Source organism: Serinus canaria, chromosome 3 (genome assembly GCF_022539315.1).
Source record: "Serinus canaria isolate serCan28SL12 chromosome 3, serCan2020, whole genome shotgun sequence".
Taxonomy (NCBI): Eukaryota; Metazoa; Chordata; class Aves; order Passeriformes; family Fringillidae; genus Serinus; species Serinus canaria.
In genome coordinates this window covers 5,834,588-5,848,756 of record NC_066316.1, presented here as the reverse complement: position 1 = coordinate 5,848,756, position 14,169 = coordinate 5,834,588, and the positions used below count along the sequence as shown (strand labels likewise).

Sequence of the window (14,169 nt, the reverse complement as noted above, 5' to 3'; positions counted from 1 at the left end):
TTTTAAAAAAGTATCTTACATAGCATAGTTTCTGTTTTAACCTTATGCTATAACCTAAAACTATATTTAACACACTACTCAAGAAAACGAACACAGCATAACTTTCTAACTCAACACATATAATATTCATTTTAATATTTGCGAAAAGCCAATCACAAAACACGCGTTTTCCACAATTCCCTTCAAGACCAGAGTTGCTTGCAGATCTCCATCTTCCCCTCCTTGAACCACTCCTCCCTGTGCTTCCTCGCCGTCACCCTGGCTGAGATCACCTGTCACAGACTCAAGCCATCCACCTTTCACCTCCTCTTGGCTTTCCCCCGTAGCCCGCAGCTACTCCGGCACCCCCAGCGCAGCGGGCACGCCCCTGCCCCAGTTCTCACAGCGCATTTCGCTCCCTGGGGCGGCTCCACCTCCCTGCACCGAGCCCCACCGCCCTGGGAGCGCTGCTGACAGCAGCTCGGCACAAACCCAGCCAGCCGGACCCGCCGGTCCGGCCGCTGCTTTATCTGAGTCCCTCATTTCCACCCGCAGAGAGCTCTTGGTGCCTTCGCTAACGCAGATTGCGCTGAGCCCGGCTTGGAAATGAGGAGGAGCTTGTGAAAAACGCCAAGCACTTGTTTTTAAAGTTTTACAAGTTTAATAGTAATAAAATGGTTATGAAAATAGTAATATAATTAGAGTAATAAAAATTTGGGCAGTTAGGATTAGGACAATACGAGATAATAAAAAGCAAAGAGTGGATGTGTTGAAAGTGGATGTGGATGTGTCCAAAAGTCCACTTAAAGCAAAGAGTGGATGGTATGAAAAAGGCTCACGAGTTCACAAGCTGCTAAGGAGTTGATAGACAGATAGCATCACTATATAAATTTATAAAAAAGAGCTACGGACAGTCCAGGTACCTCTTTCTGGGCAAAATAAGCCCGAAAAAGGACCCACGTTAACAGAGGATTAACCCTTAAAAGCAACAGCCTGTTGCAGGTTCATACACCTCATCCATGATGCATAAATTCCATTCAAACACGAGATTGTGTCTGGGCAGTGTCAACTTCTTCCTCTGAATCCTGACAGCATCTTCAGGACTGAGCGAGGCAGGAAGAAGTTCGTTTCCGCTGATAATGGAGCAATTCATTCTTTTTCTCTGAAAGATTCAGGTGTCCTGTGGCTGCTATCTCGGTGGGAGTACCTCATTCTTCTCTTTTAACAAAAGTATCTTACATAGCATAGTTTCTATTTTAACCTTATGCTATAACCTAAAACTATATTTAACACACTACTTAAGAAAATTAATACAGCATAACTTTCTAACATAACACATATAATATTCATTTTAATATTTGAAAAAAGCCAATCATAAAATACACATTTTTCACAAGTTGCAACGGTTCAACTGTGATTCCTTGTCCCTGATATTGACACCTGAATAATTAAATATTAAATAAATAATATATAATAAATTGTGAAAGAAATTGCCCAGAGGTACCCAGACTGTCCCTAACTCTTTGTTTTTATTGTCTCATATCGTCCTAATCCTAATTGTCCAAATTTTTATTACTCTAATTATATTACTATTTTATAACCATTTTATTACTATAAAACTTTTAAAAGTTTAAAACCAAGTGACTGGTGTTTTTCACATAAATAAATACGAAACAATTTGTAAAATAATTACAAATTGCTACAGACATGAGTGTCTCATTTCCAAGTATGTCTTTCTCAGGTGTGAAAGTGGGACCTAAACCAAAGTGTAACATGCTTATGGCATAAGCAGCTTTGTATCCAGCTGATGATCACCCTTAATATGAAACTAACCAGTATTAGGTAAATTAGATATCAGGTAGATTGAAAATTAATTTTTCTAAGGCAAAAGCGACCAGTATCTATACATTAAGACCTGTTTCTGTCAGTGTTCAAGACATCCTTCCTTTTCAAAGCCTTGCATGTGTATACACTTTTTTATTTCATCCCATCTCCCCCACCCAATTGAATTCTCTTTTCAATGCACTGCTAATGTTTTTACCTCCTCAACTAAAACCCTGTTGTTAAAGCACCGTTTATAAGCTCTGCTAAAATTTACATGTTGAACAATATGGGCTGAAAAAACCCTCCAAAATCACAAACTCCTATTCAGTTTTGCAATGATCTGTCAGTAAATGTGGATAGATAAAGCACAGGGTGTCAGCTTGTTTTAACCATGGCTAAATGAAGTTAATAAAGAAGTAAGACTCCAGCATCTGCTTCAAGTTAAGAAAAATATTCCTTTATCCAATAGCATAGAAAGTAACACTGGTTTATTTGCCTCTATCACAAGGTTTAAGAAATTGTGTCAGAAGATTTATTATCAGATTTGGTAAATCTTTTTATGACCATAGATAAATCTCATAGATAAATCTCATAGATTAATCTCATAGATAAAGCTGTTTCCTATTCCAACAAGGTGTAGTTGGCAAATATCATTTGTTACAGATGATTGATGCCTATCTCTGCTACCTCTGCTGAAACACTGCATTGCAAACCCTCATTTTCCTTCCACATTTTCCTGTGGAAAATGTTGTTGTGTTTTGGTTTTTTTTTTGGCCATGCATCTAAGTGGGGATGCAGCACAGCCAGGAATGCCACACACTGTGCAGTAGAGATTAAATGTAGCCTTGAGATGTAGCCATAAATCAGGAAGATGTCCAGGGCTAGAAAAAAGAAATATAGGAATAAGCAGGAAACAGAGTCTGAGATCAAATTATTGTCACTCAACCATGGTGGTTACTTATTGAGAAGTGGCAAAGTGCAGAGATGTTTTGATTAGCCTCTCCAGCAAAAAAACCAAAACCAAACTGAAGAACCTTCAAATTATCCTCTGTCAGTCTTTTTAGGGTATATTTTAAAGGCACAAGCTTTCTTGGATAGCTGGTTAAAAGCTTAAAGTCTTTCCACACTATTCAAGTAGTTCTGTGTGCAGCCTTGAAAAATAAAATGTTCTCGTCATGTTCATGCTAATTTCAACCTAGAAGTACTCAAAGCCCTCTAAGATGCCTGTTCATCCTCCAGCCTGAGCTCACACTGATTACCTGTCACAGAGGGAGGTGGAATGATCTTGCAGACATTACTTTATGCTGAAAACTGCTGCTGTAACAACAAATCCTCTGCTAGAGGACCAAGGAGTCAGTCTGTTCATCTCCCCATCCTTATAATAGACATGTGGACAAAGGACAGCACCTCTGAAACCCTTCTTGATGATGAATATCTTTGGCTCAAGACGGTCATAGTGTGCACAATTTTATTTCTTTACCTTTCACTGGTGAGTAAGAGATGCAAGGAGGTCAATTAATTCCTCTTCAGGGAGGTAATAAATTACACCTCTTCTTGGACAATAGGTTCAACCCAAGGTGAAACCAGATTTTATTAAAGCTGCACCTCCATTCCCAAAGCACAAGTCTCCTGTCTCTGGACACAACCTCATAATTATTTTGTTAAGTTGCTAGTGCTCACAGCATATCCCACATTTCCCACTAAGCACACCATTAACACACATCTGAAAATAGACAAATTATGGAATTGATACATTTTTTAAGCCTTGAAAACAGATTTTAACAAAAAGCAATTAGACTCGGCATATATCAAGATCCTACTTGTCTCAGAATGAAAAACAAAAATACTAACTTTTTCCTTTAAAAGTTATAGATTTTGGCAAACACATATTTTTTGTTTTGGAATCTGTACTTCCTGTTTGGTTATGGGTAAGAAAGAGATTTGAGAAACAAAGGTTCTGACTTCAACCTGAAAAGACACTGTTAAAATATGTACTGAGATCCAAAAAGTAACAATAGACAAGTTTTGGCCACATGGGATTCCTTCCCAGATCATTTGACAAAGTAATTTCTTATGTGGGATAAAACTGGGTTTTACACAGAGAGAAATGAGAATCTGCTTTGTAACACTCCTTACTACTTATTTACCCACAGATGCACCAATGCAGTACTTAAAGGCTTATATCCCCAGAAGTTTTTTGTAACCTAAAGCAAGTGGAAAGAAACCAAGGATAAGGCCCACAGGGGTGGATGATTGTGATTAGAAGAGAGGAAAAGGGGTGGAGATTGCATCAAAGCAGTTTGATGAAGAGTTTTGTTTCATTTCTGTTCAAAATAGAACAATCAAAAGCCAAGAAGATTCCCCTCTTCAAGATTAACACACCTTTCTATCTGCTAGAACCTCCCAAGCACTTTTACCACCCACATATGCAAACAGACAAGCTGTTTATATAACAGTGATGTGAAGAAAATATTGCACAGGGGAGCAATTTACAAAGACCCTTTTATAAAAAAGAGATGACTTCAAGAAACTTGCAGACACACATTTTGTGCCAGAGACAAAGTAAAACATTCCCTCTGAGCATGACTGATGCCAAGAGATTGTTGGAAGTTCAAAAGCTCAAACTCAGAAACTGGCATGAATATGATCTCAAAAAGCAGAGGAAACATGATTTTTCAAAATGCTTTCTTGGACCATGAAATGCCTTCAAAAATCTTATCCACTTTGAATTGTTTTGTAGCTTGGTGTTGGGATCTGTGCAGCACTCAAAGTTTTGAGGTTGGTCAGCAGGAAATGCGTTTGATCAGATCACAGGGCTGAGACTGACTGACAATGAGGTACAATGTGACAGCCATAGGTGGTCCTAAATTTATTTCTCAGGTTGTATTTCCTGACCTCCAAGGTCTCATGTAAATCACTAGTCACTGGCACATGGCTGCTGGGACTGGGTGGAAACATCTGTGTCCTGCCCTCCCCAGGCAGCAGCGTGGCTGATCTTGACAAATCTCCCCCACAACAGTGTGCACAAGAACCTGGCTGCAGCTTACCTTTACCTGCAGGAAATGCAACCTGGTGATGACAGAGGAAGAAGTGTTCCTTTCAGAAGACAATCCAAGTTTTGTGGATACACAGCAAATGGGCAGGAGATGGAAATTCTAAGCTAGATTGAGGCTTTCTCCTGCAGAACAGGCCTGGGAAGCTCAAGAACATACAAATTGGCTGCTGTGATCCCAGGTGTAAGCTGACAGCTTTGGGCTGTGAGATTAGGCAGGCTGAAGTCTCAGCTAGCTACATGTGAGTCACATGGAGAGATGTGTGGCAGCTCTTCAGGCTGTATGAATCAGCAGCAGCAACAGGGAAGAAGAAACTCAAATGGAAATTCCTGGAGGAAGCAGAGTGCAGCATCACGTCAGCTGAAATGGCTACAAGTCTCAGCTCTGCATCTCAAATTTGTCTTCCCATATTTCTTTTTTAGGTGAATAAACCCTCATGTCTTGGCAGGCTGATGGAGAAGACCAAATTTTTTGGAAGAGGGGGAAATGACAGAGCACATGCCTGTGCTTGATCAAAGGAATGAAGGCAAGGATACAGCTGAATGCCTTCCCAAAGAACCCTGAGATGATCAGTAGAACAGATAAGGCATTACTGTATTACATCTACCCTGGATGTTCTAGAAATTCAAAATACTTCAGGTGGGATGAAGACACTTGGCCAGAATAGGTTAAATATTACTTTGTTCTGAAGACAGGGGTGTATATAGATGGCATCTACCCTGGAAATTCAGCTCTTCACCTCACAGTTTTATACTAAAGGTATCTCACAGAATGCTCTGGTCATCTGTCTGAATTCATGTATCCTTAAGTGCAATACACTTCAATTCCTCTTCAGTCTGGCACAAAACACTGCTGGTCCTGCTGCCTGCTCTTCTCCTTAACTGGTGTTTTTCTTTCATATTCCATGCCATAATTCCATATCCATCCCACAATGACAACTCTCAGACAATAGCCTCACAAAATTCCTGTCTGGGTTGCTTTCTCAAAGTATTTTCTGTGGAAAAATTAGCTGCCAGGAATGGCAGAAATTCTCTGGCTGAGCCACTGGTCATTGTAGGGAAATTTAATTTCCTGCTTTGCTGGTTAATGCCACAGTCCTAGCCACAACAAAAATTACTTGTCTTAAAAAGGAAAGTAAAAAACCAAAAATCCACGAGAGAGTTCATATGTCTATTGGCAGAAGAAACTGACCTGCATATCATGATGAATTAGGATTTTTATGGTTGTCTTGTACCCTATAAACCAGGACTTGAAACACCACTGCACACATGCAAAGAGCAAGCTGTGAGAGAGGCAGCACGATGCTAAACGTTTTTCTGGTGAAAAGTCAGATTTTATAGAAACTGTGGGAACATAACAGAAGATTGCTGAGGAGAATAATAAACATGCTGAAGTGATCTGCAGCTGAGGTGTAGAAAAACACATATACCAGTTGTTGCTCAGCTTTGTGTGTTGGCTAAGTTCAATGTCTGTGTTTCAATAAGAGGCCTGAGATAGACTTAAAGGCACTCAATCAAACATGCTTGAGATTCCTTCCCTGCTGTGGGAAAGACCAAAGCAGGGAGGTAATCCACACCTGTGACAGGCACTGAAATACAGGTGAAAACAGCAGGTTCAGAGATCCTCTAGCAAGGACTGAGCAAGAACTGAGTTTTCTGGTGCCCCTGCTCATGTGGGTCTGCCTAGGTGCTGCTTTGGGGATCCCTGGTTTGACAAGGTAATAGAAATAAATTTACTATTTTCATTTCATTCAGTGTTCTGTGGTCATCCCTGGGTCCTGTTTATGCCAGCTCACACAGAGACCCAAACAGACCCTAAGCAATCATTATCTTATCATTCAGCTCATTATTATTAATGAACTTGCTTCTACAATGGAACACATCCAGCCACATCCCCCACTGACATTGCAGGTAGAAGATGCTTTTCACCTTTCTCGTTTCTGAAAGCCAGACTGCCACTTAAAGCTTGCAAAGGTAATTAATTCTCATGCTGAAAGGATGTAAACTGGCAGACAACAGCACTAGCCACACCATGGCTTTCTATTACCAGTTATCTCTATTGAGCACGAATAAGCTGCTGGCCAGACAAATATTCATAGAAGCCTGACTGAGGTTCTGCATCAATTCCATCCATTTTTGGATCACTACTGCTGACTCACCACAGAAATGCTGCCTCCTTGCACTGAAAGGTCACAGACTCATGGGACTGGATGGTCTCTGTTTCATCTTCATCTTTAAAAGGCAGGTCAAGACCAAATTCCCAGCAGGGCACTCAGGGTTTTGCCTAGCTGAGCCCTGAAAGGCTCCATATGTCCCACTGCTATTACCCATACCTTGATTCCCCCTCCACAGATGTGAAACTCCCTCCAGCCTGCAGGCCAAGTATGAACCATTACCCACCACTCTGTGAGCCTGATGATCCAGCCAGTTATTACCCCCCCAGCAGTCTGCCCATCGAGACCGTAATGCCCCAAGTAGCACATGAGGGTGGTGTGGCCAATGTCAGGGTAGGTGACCTCCATCACTTACCTCTCATAGAAAAATCTAGTCACCTCAGCATAGAAGACAAAGTCAGTCAAACATTATTTATCTCTGGTACATCTATGCTTGCTGTTCCAAATCATCTCCTCTCTATGCTCCCAACAGCAACCTCTGCTAGAAATGACCTGCCTTTTGAAGACAGGTGGGACATTTCTCTGAAGTTATGAGGGATCTTTGACATCTGGGAGCTTCCAAAGCTGATAGTGTGTGAGATCACTGTGATATCACCTACCACACATGAGTGCTTCCCTCCTGATCCCACGCCCTTGTATGGGTTGCCATTTCTCAAGAGATCCTTGAATCAACCTTCTGTCACTGCTGGTAGTTTGACAACACAGAGGCTTGGACAACTTTGATTGTGAAAAGTGAGTCGAAGAAAGCACAGAGTACACCTTACCTGCATCTGTGGTCACTAAGTCACCCACCCCATTTGTTGATGGGACACATTTTCCTTGTTCATTCATCTACTACTAATGCAGCAGCAAGATCTGTTCTTGCTTCCCTTGACATTCCTTGCAAATGTTGACTCCAGGAGATCTTTGGCTTACCTAATGCCACTGCTACATTCCCCCAGAATGTTTCAAAATTCCTCTTTCAAAGGCCATTCTTGTTTCTATCTCTTGTATACTGCTTATTTTTGCACTGGAGCTCAGCCATGAGTTATGTGTGTGTAGCTAATCCAGTTTCCCAACAATTTACTTGCTTTCATGAGTAGAAGGATGAGCTGTTACTGTGCTAAGAGGAGGCTGACCTTAAAGACCTGACATGCTGAGTCTTTCAAGCCAAAGTAAATTACTATCTGTTATTTTTGTAAAGGCTTTACCTCCCAAAATTTAATTACCTGCATTTAGAGATTTCCAGGTGTTAAGAGGGTAATGACTTTAGACCAACCTTATATATTGAGCTATGTGAAAAATCTCAGCCTTGCATGTAAAGCCTCATGCAACATGCTCAAAGCATTGCTACGAGAGCCAGAGACTGTTACATGTGCCCACACAGTGGTGACACCTCGGCTGCAGAAAGATGTCCCCAGTGTTTCCTGCTTCCAATGCATTGAGCTCATCACATAGCAGGGCAGATGACAGAAACAAGGGCGTGGATCCGAGACCTGTGATTATCATCTGAGAGGGCAGGTGCAAAGCAACACATTTCTCAGGCTTGAAACCAAGGAGAAAAGGAGGCAGGAGCTGAGGATGAGGAGATCGAATCTCTGGTGCAGCTGAAGCAACAGCTACAGTAATTGGCAGAGAATCTGACTGAAAACCAAATCTCCACTTTTTCCTGAGGGAAAATTGCAGTTGCACTTTACACGAACACATGCACAATGAAAAATGCCCAGAATGCTGAGGTGCTCCAAGTGAAACAGGCTGGACTCAATGAAGTTCCCTTTCAATTTGTTTTTACCCAAACCAATATCGAAATATGAAGATATTTCAGAAAAAATCATATTATGTTGGTAGATCATTATGGCTGCACAACTGAAGCCGCAAACAGCTGGAAAGGCCTGATCAGCCTTAACCCTCTCTCCTTGCTCTTCCTTTATTGATAATAACCCTTATTGCTTGACTCTGATTGTGGGAATTAGTTATTTTCTGTTCCTACCAGACTCTTTAACATTTATATTGAGTATGCATCTAAAATGCCCCGCTTACACCAGGTTTGCAAAAACACTTGAAGTGCTGTCCGCACTGGTGAAGAGAGAGCAAAGAAATTACAGGAGGCCTTTACAACATATAAGAAAGTTACTGCCATGAGAACAGTTGCATGGCATATTCCTTTCATGACTCTCTTTCTAAACAATCAGTGTTTTCTTGAAGATCATCATTAGGTAATAAATTGGAAAGCAGAAAAGAGAGGAAAGAAACAAGGGTGCCAAGAGCATGGAAGGGACTGAGACTGGATGCTGGAATATTGAACCAAATGGCTGAGTAGAACAGCTAGGAAGAGATTCAGATGTAACAGGACAGAAGTTAAAGATAAACAGCTTTTGAATTTTGGACCCTCCAAATATTGGAGACTATCACATTTTTGGGCCATTAGATAAGTGGGGCAGATGTTACTGTGTTGGATCTCATCCCAGATTCTTTTTTGCTTTCACAAGGAGCTTAAAATCCTTGGAAAAGCCTATTGTCTTGCTGAGTACACGTTTCTTCCAAGCCCTGCCATTCTCAGTGCAGAACATAAAAATAGTGAGTTTACAAATTGCTTTATAATGTCTTGGAGGCTAAAGCATCCAAGGAAATAATTTATCAAAAAATTGGAATTGTTGCATGTGTTTTTTATAAGAGGAAAAAAAAGTTTCCACTAGACAAACATATTTATTGTTTTAAAAATACAATGTCCCCTATTATAGGTACCCAATCAACAGCAATATAACAGCAAAGAAACCATCACTAGGAAAATACTTTCTCCTGGCCAATACAGGTACATAAATAAATAGGTTAGCTACTGAATAGTGCTTTGGGCAAAGAATGTCCATACTATGGATCCTGGAAGAACATGAAGCATCTGCCTCTGTTAAAAGCATGAACAAAGTGGAAGACATGGTCCACAACCACCTCCCAAAGTTTAGGTCATACTACGGCCCAGCTTCCAAAGAATACCAGGATGCAGCATGCCTGTGGGGACATGGTTAAGCCTGATGTCCATTAGTACATGGAGAGTCTGTGCTATCAGCTAGAATTGAGTGAACCTGACTTAAAACAATCACAGAAGCTACCTGAACAAGCAGTCCCACCCCAAAGCACTCCAGCACTTCCCCAAAAAAACCAGCTTCTCTTCTGGTAGGATGCTTCACTGCTTCTTTATCACTCAGCTACCTCCTTTCTGACCTTGGAGTGCCACAGATTGCTAGAAGCAAAGAGAGCCTCCCTTCTCCCCCACATTTGATCATCCCTAATTACCTTTCCCAACCCATTAAACAAAATCCTTTAGAAACCCAGGGGGTTTTGTGGTATCAGAATTGCTTCTCTATTTCTGTTAAGCACGCACAGACACACAAAATGTTCTTACATCATTAAGATGCAAAACACATTGTTCTTTAGCAGGTGTTTTCAAAACAAATATTTCCAAAGCCAGCATTTCCTGAAGCCAGTGCTTCCTGGGGGCTCCCTTGGAAAAAAAGGGTTTATAGATCTGATTGCTGCAAAGCCTGATGTTCCAGTCAGACAATTGTACAGGCCTAGAAGCCATCACTGTGCCATTCACTCACTGCAGTCTCTGCACTAGTTGCCTCTCTCAAACCACAGCATCTCTCCCTCCTTCCCTCCTTGCCAAGTAGCACAGCTGTAACTAAGCCCAAAAGTTTTGGAACTATCACAAGTCTGGAAACAGCATCACCAGTCACATCCCCTGAATACACCAGCACTATATTTCTGCTGTATAAGGTATTAAATGGTCAATTAATTTACTGCACGGGCAGTAAAGTACATAAATGTGTGTGCCAGAGTGTTAGGGGAAATAGGGGCAAGGTGGCTGAAGAGCAAAAGAGGAAGAAGAAAGAATGACTGGAATTAAGAGAAACCTGGAAGCCTTGTGGAGGCTTCCTTGTGCACCAAGCTGCCATATTCCCTGCTTCTCAGATCCCAGCTTGCAAAGTGGGAAGCACAGCCCAGCGAGGAGTGGCCAGTGCGAGCACAGGGAGGAGTGTGTGCACACCTCCAGCACTGAGGCTCCTGAACAGCACAGGGAGGAAGGAACAGAATCTGTTCCTGTAAAATAGCATCAAGCATAAGCACTGAACAGGGTGAGGCAGCTGGGGCGGGGAAACAGACCAGACAGGAATGGGGAGATTCCTGCCAGGAGTGAGATTCCTGGTTCATTCAGGACTCTCGTCTGTTATTGTTTCCTTCTTTCTGTGTTTGGAGCAAGAAGAAAGGGGAAATGGTATGCAATTGTGAGCACGGTGCTCGACCCAGACTTACCAAATCTGCCTTTGATAAGCCTCCTGAACTTTCTAAGCCTTCACTTCCTCACCACTTCCCTCAGCCAGGGATGGCATTTACAAGTGGCTCAGTTCTACTGTCAGATATCACACAGCAGGGTAAAACACTTTCTCCTCCAACCATGTGGTGCTTGTAAGACTTCACTAATCTTGAAGGTGCATCTAATAATATTTCCTTCATTTCTTTGCCACCCCTTTCAGGCCAATATTTATTTCTTTTTTTTTTTTTTTTTTGCTCATGCTCAGTAATATTAGTCATTACTTCTCTAGCTGTTTACTTCTCTTTTTTATTAAGGTGGAAATACTAATTAATGCCCTCCTGGGATTTCAAAGTCACTTATTTGCAGCAGGTTAACAGTAACTGAATGGCAAAGCTTAGTCCTTGAAATCTGTCACAAGTGTAAAGCAAAGACTTAGAACCCCATGGTGGCAATAGCTAATGTACAAAATGATGAGGAGGTGTATGTGATATCTAAGAGGATACTGAATTAGGTTTCTGGAAGCGAATCCAAGAAAGGTCTTTTTCAATCATTGTGCAAGATTTTTTGCTTTCCTCATCCAACACAAGCCAGTGATTGGGAAATACTCATACCAGGGGAGACACCTAAAGCCAGACAACCATTAGGCATGACACTGGGCGTGCCCTCATTAGAGTGCTAAGGCGTGTGAGAGCCCCATTTAGGGAAAGATAAAAGATAGCAGTTTATTTGTAAAACAGCAGAGCCCTCACCACAGTTCTTGTCCAAAGCTTCCTAACCTAACAGGGATGGTTAGGTGAGCACATAGGCTCCACAAGCACCCTTCTCCATCCCCCCTGTCACTACCACACCATGCTCCAAAGCCAGCCCTCTTATAATCACTACAAGACTTTCTCCTAATGATCACATCAAGATCCAGAATTAGGACATTCCAAGACAGACAGCAAGCTCCCAGTCAGAACAGGTATCACAGAGAGACAACCTTTAAGATTTGGGCTCTTTTGGTAAAAGTATGCTTTTAGATTTGTTAATTCTTCAGGATGTTACATGCCAACAGATCTACAAAACATTCATGTATGTGAGAAGTGCTGCTTCAAAGAGAACAGCCTAAGAAAATAAAAAGTAAACTGGCTTGGATTTTAAGCAGTCCAAGGCTGGATAGCAGGCATCAGTAAAGTGTGGGGATCAGCTACGCCATCCCTGCATAAATGTAAACATCATGAAAAGGCAGCTTTGCTTGCCCACGTATTTTTGTTGTTATACTTGTAGAGTAACAAATCACATTTCAAAAATTACTCCACACACACTTGAAGCTGACAAAACAGCTTTCCACTAGTGATTAATACACTGCAAAGTCAAGTCCACCACCGGTTAAGCTTTAGAAGGAAGTTACTACTTTGTGTTTGTTGTGTTTGAAATGAACTAGACACTAAGTCAGTCCATGGGATCAACAGCATTTGCATGAGCATTCCCAACTCTCTCTGCAGTTTAGGAGAGACAAAAGCAGCATTAGGTCCCACGATTACAAATTAACACACAAGCCTTATCCATACAAGCTGTTCAATGGACACTAAGATGACCAGAAAAACAGCTTAATAAGTAATGTTGCAAGTACCTATTTGTTTTCAATATTGAGGCAATTAGGGTAAACAATTAAACCTTACCTTCGTGCCTTTAATGATTCCATTTTTCTTAGATATTCCACTTTTTAAGAGGTTATTCTGTTTCTGATGATGATGATGATGTAGATGTCCATTGCACACAGCACTGGGATTAGCCATCTGTTTAAATTAGTCAGATTCTCAGTTCTTAAGGGTGTCTCGGGTCTTTCTACTGTAAAAAAGACAGTGGGATGAGAAGATAAAGTTCTTGGTTAAGGCCTGAAAGGTATCCAACTGGTCTGTCAGGATTTTCCAGGATGAGAGGAGGAACTATCTTTTGCAATCTCTTCAAAACATAAAACTTTCTTTCATACAGCTTCAGCCCCAGCAAGCTAGAATGTGAAATACATGGCAGGAGGTGTGCTGTTAAAATCTCTGAAAATTACTGCTCCTTGCTGGCTCTTGCATGAACACGGCTCCTGTGAGTCAACAAGGCTGCTGCAGCTATCAAGAAGTGGGTGGATTCAGAGGCGGAGACACTTAAAGACACATTACCTCCTAAATACCTCCACGGGAGAAACTTTGTGTCTTTTCTCCGACTTACACTCGGGGCAGAGTGAGGTCATTCCATACAAACTGGCAAAAAGTTTTGAAAATTTTAACAGTGTACTCTGTAAAATGACATGGTTCATCTTGTTAAGAGTTTATTAGCTGAAAACAAGTAGTATTGCCTTGAGTAAAGCAGAGAAACACATCAAAACATTTCTTTTAATTTCTTCTTATATGAGTAGCATGACAGACACAGGATTATACCTGCAAAGAAATGGAAAGTATTTTAGTGATAGTATGAAGTATTTTAGTAATAAAACGAAAATTTATCTAGAGCTAGATACTACAGACACGTGCACAGGTATTCACTAGAGTGAGCTGTCCCTTTAAACTCAGTTTGGCCAGTAGTAGGATAAATGACATGCTATTACAATGAATGGGAAATGGATTTTTATATAGCTGATTAATTTAGTTTTAAAACAAGTCAGGCTTTAATCACACATGAAACTACTAAGGATGACTAACATACATCTTTTCTTTTATTAAAAAAAGGGGTTTTAATTGTGAAAATGCATATATGGTCTTTGCTGACTCAAATTCTCACACTTCTGATTTTAGTGACAAAAAAAAAAGTAGAAATATCTCTGGTAGCATTTAATAAAATCTCTTCCTCCCAAAATAATACAAATTAGTGTGGAGACA

General features: G+C 41.0%; 1 protein-coding gene across 1 annotated transcript in view; it reads right to left on the bottom strand.

The window, feature by feature from the left end:
* Nucleotides 1–13,434, bottom strand: part of SPTLC3 (serine palmitoyltransferase long chain base subunit 3) — a 78,834-nt gene extending 65,400 nt beyond the window's left edge. Inside the window, exon 1 of the mRNA XM_050972360.1 lies at nt 12,982–13,434. Coding sequence (XP_050828317.1) covers nt 12,982–13,098 — 117 coding nt within the window. The 5' untranslated portion in view covers nt 13,099–13,434. The remainder of the gene's footprint in view (nt 1–12,981) is intronic.
* Nucleotides 13,435–14,169: the final 735 nt, after the last annotated feature.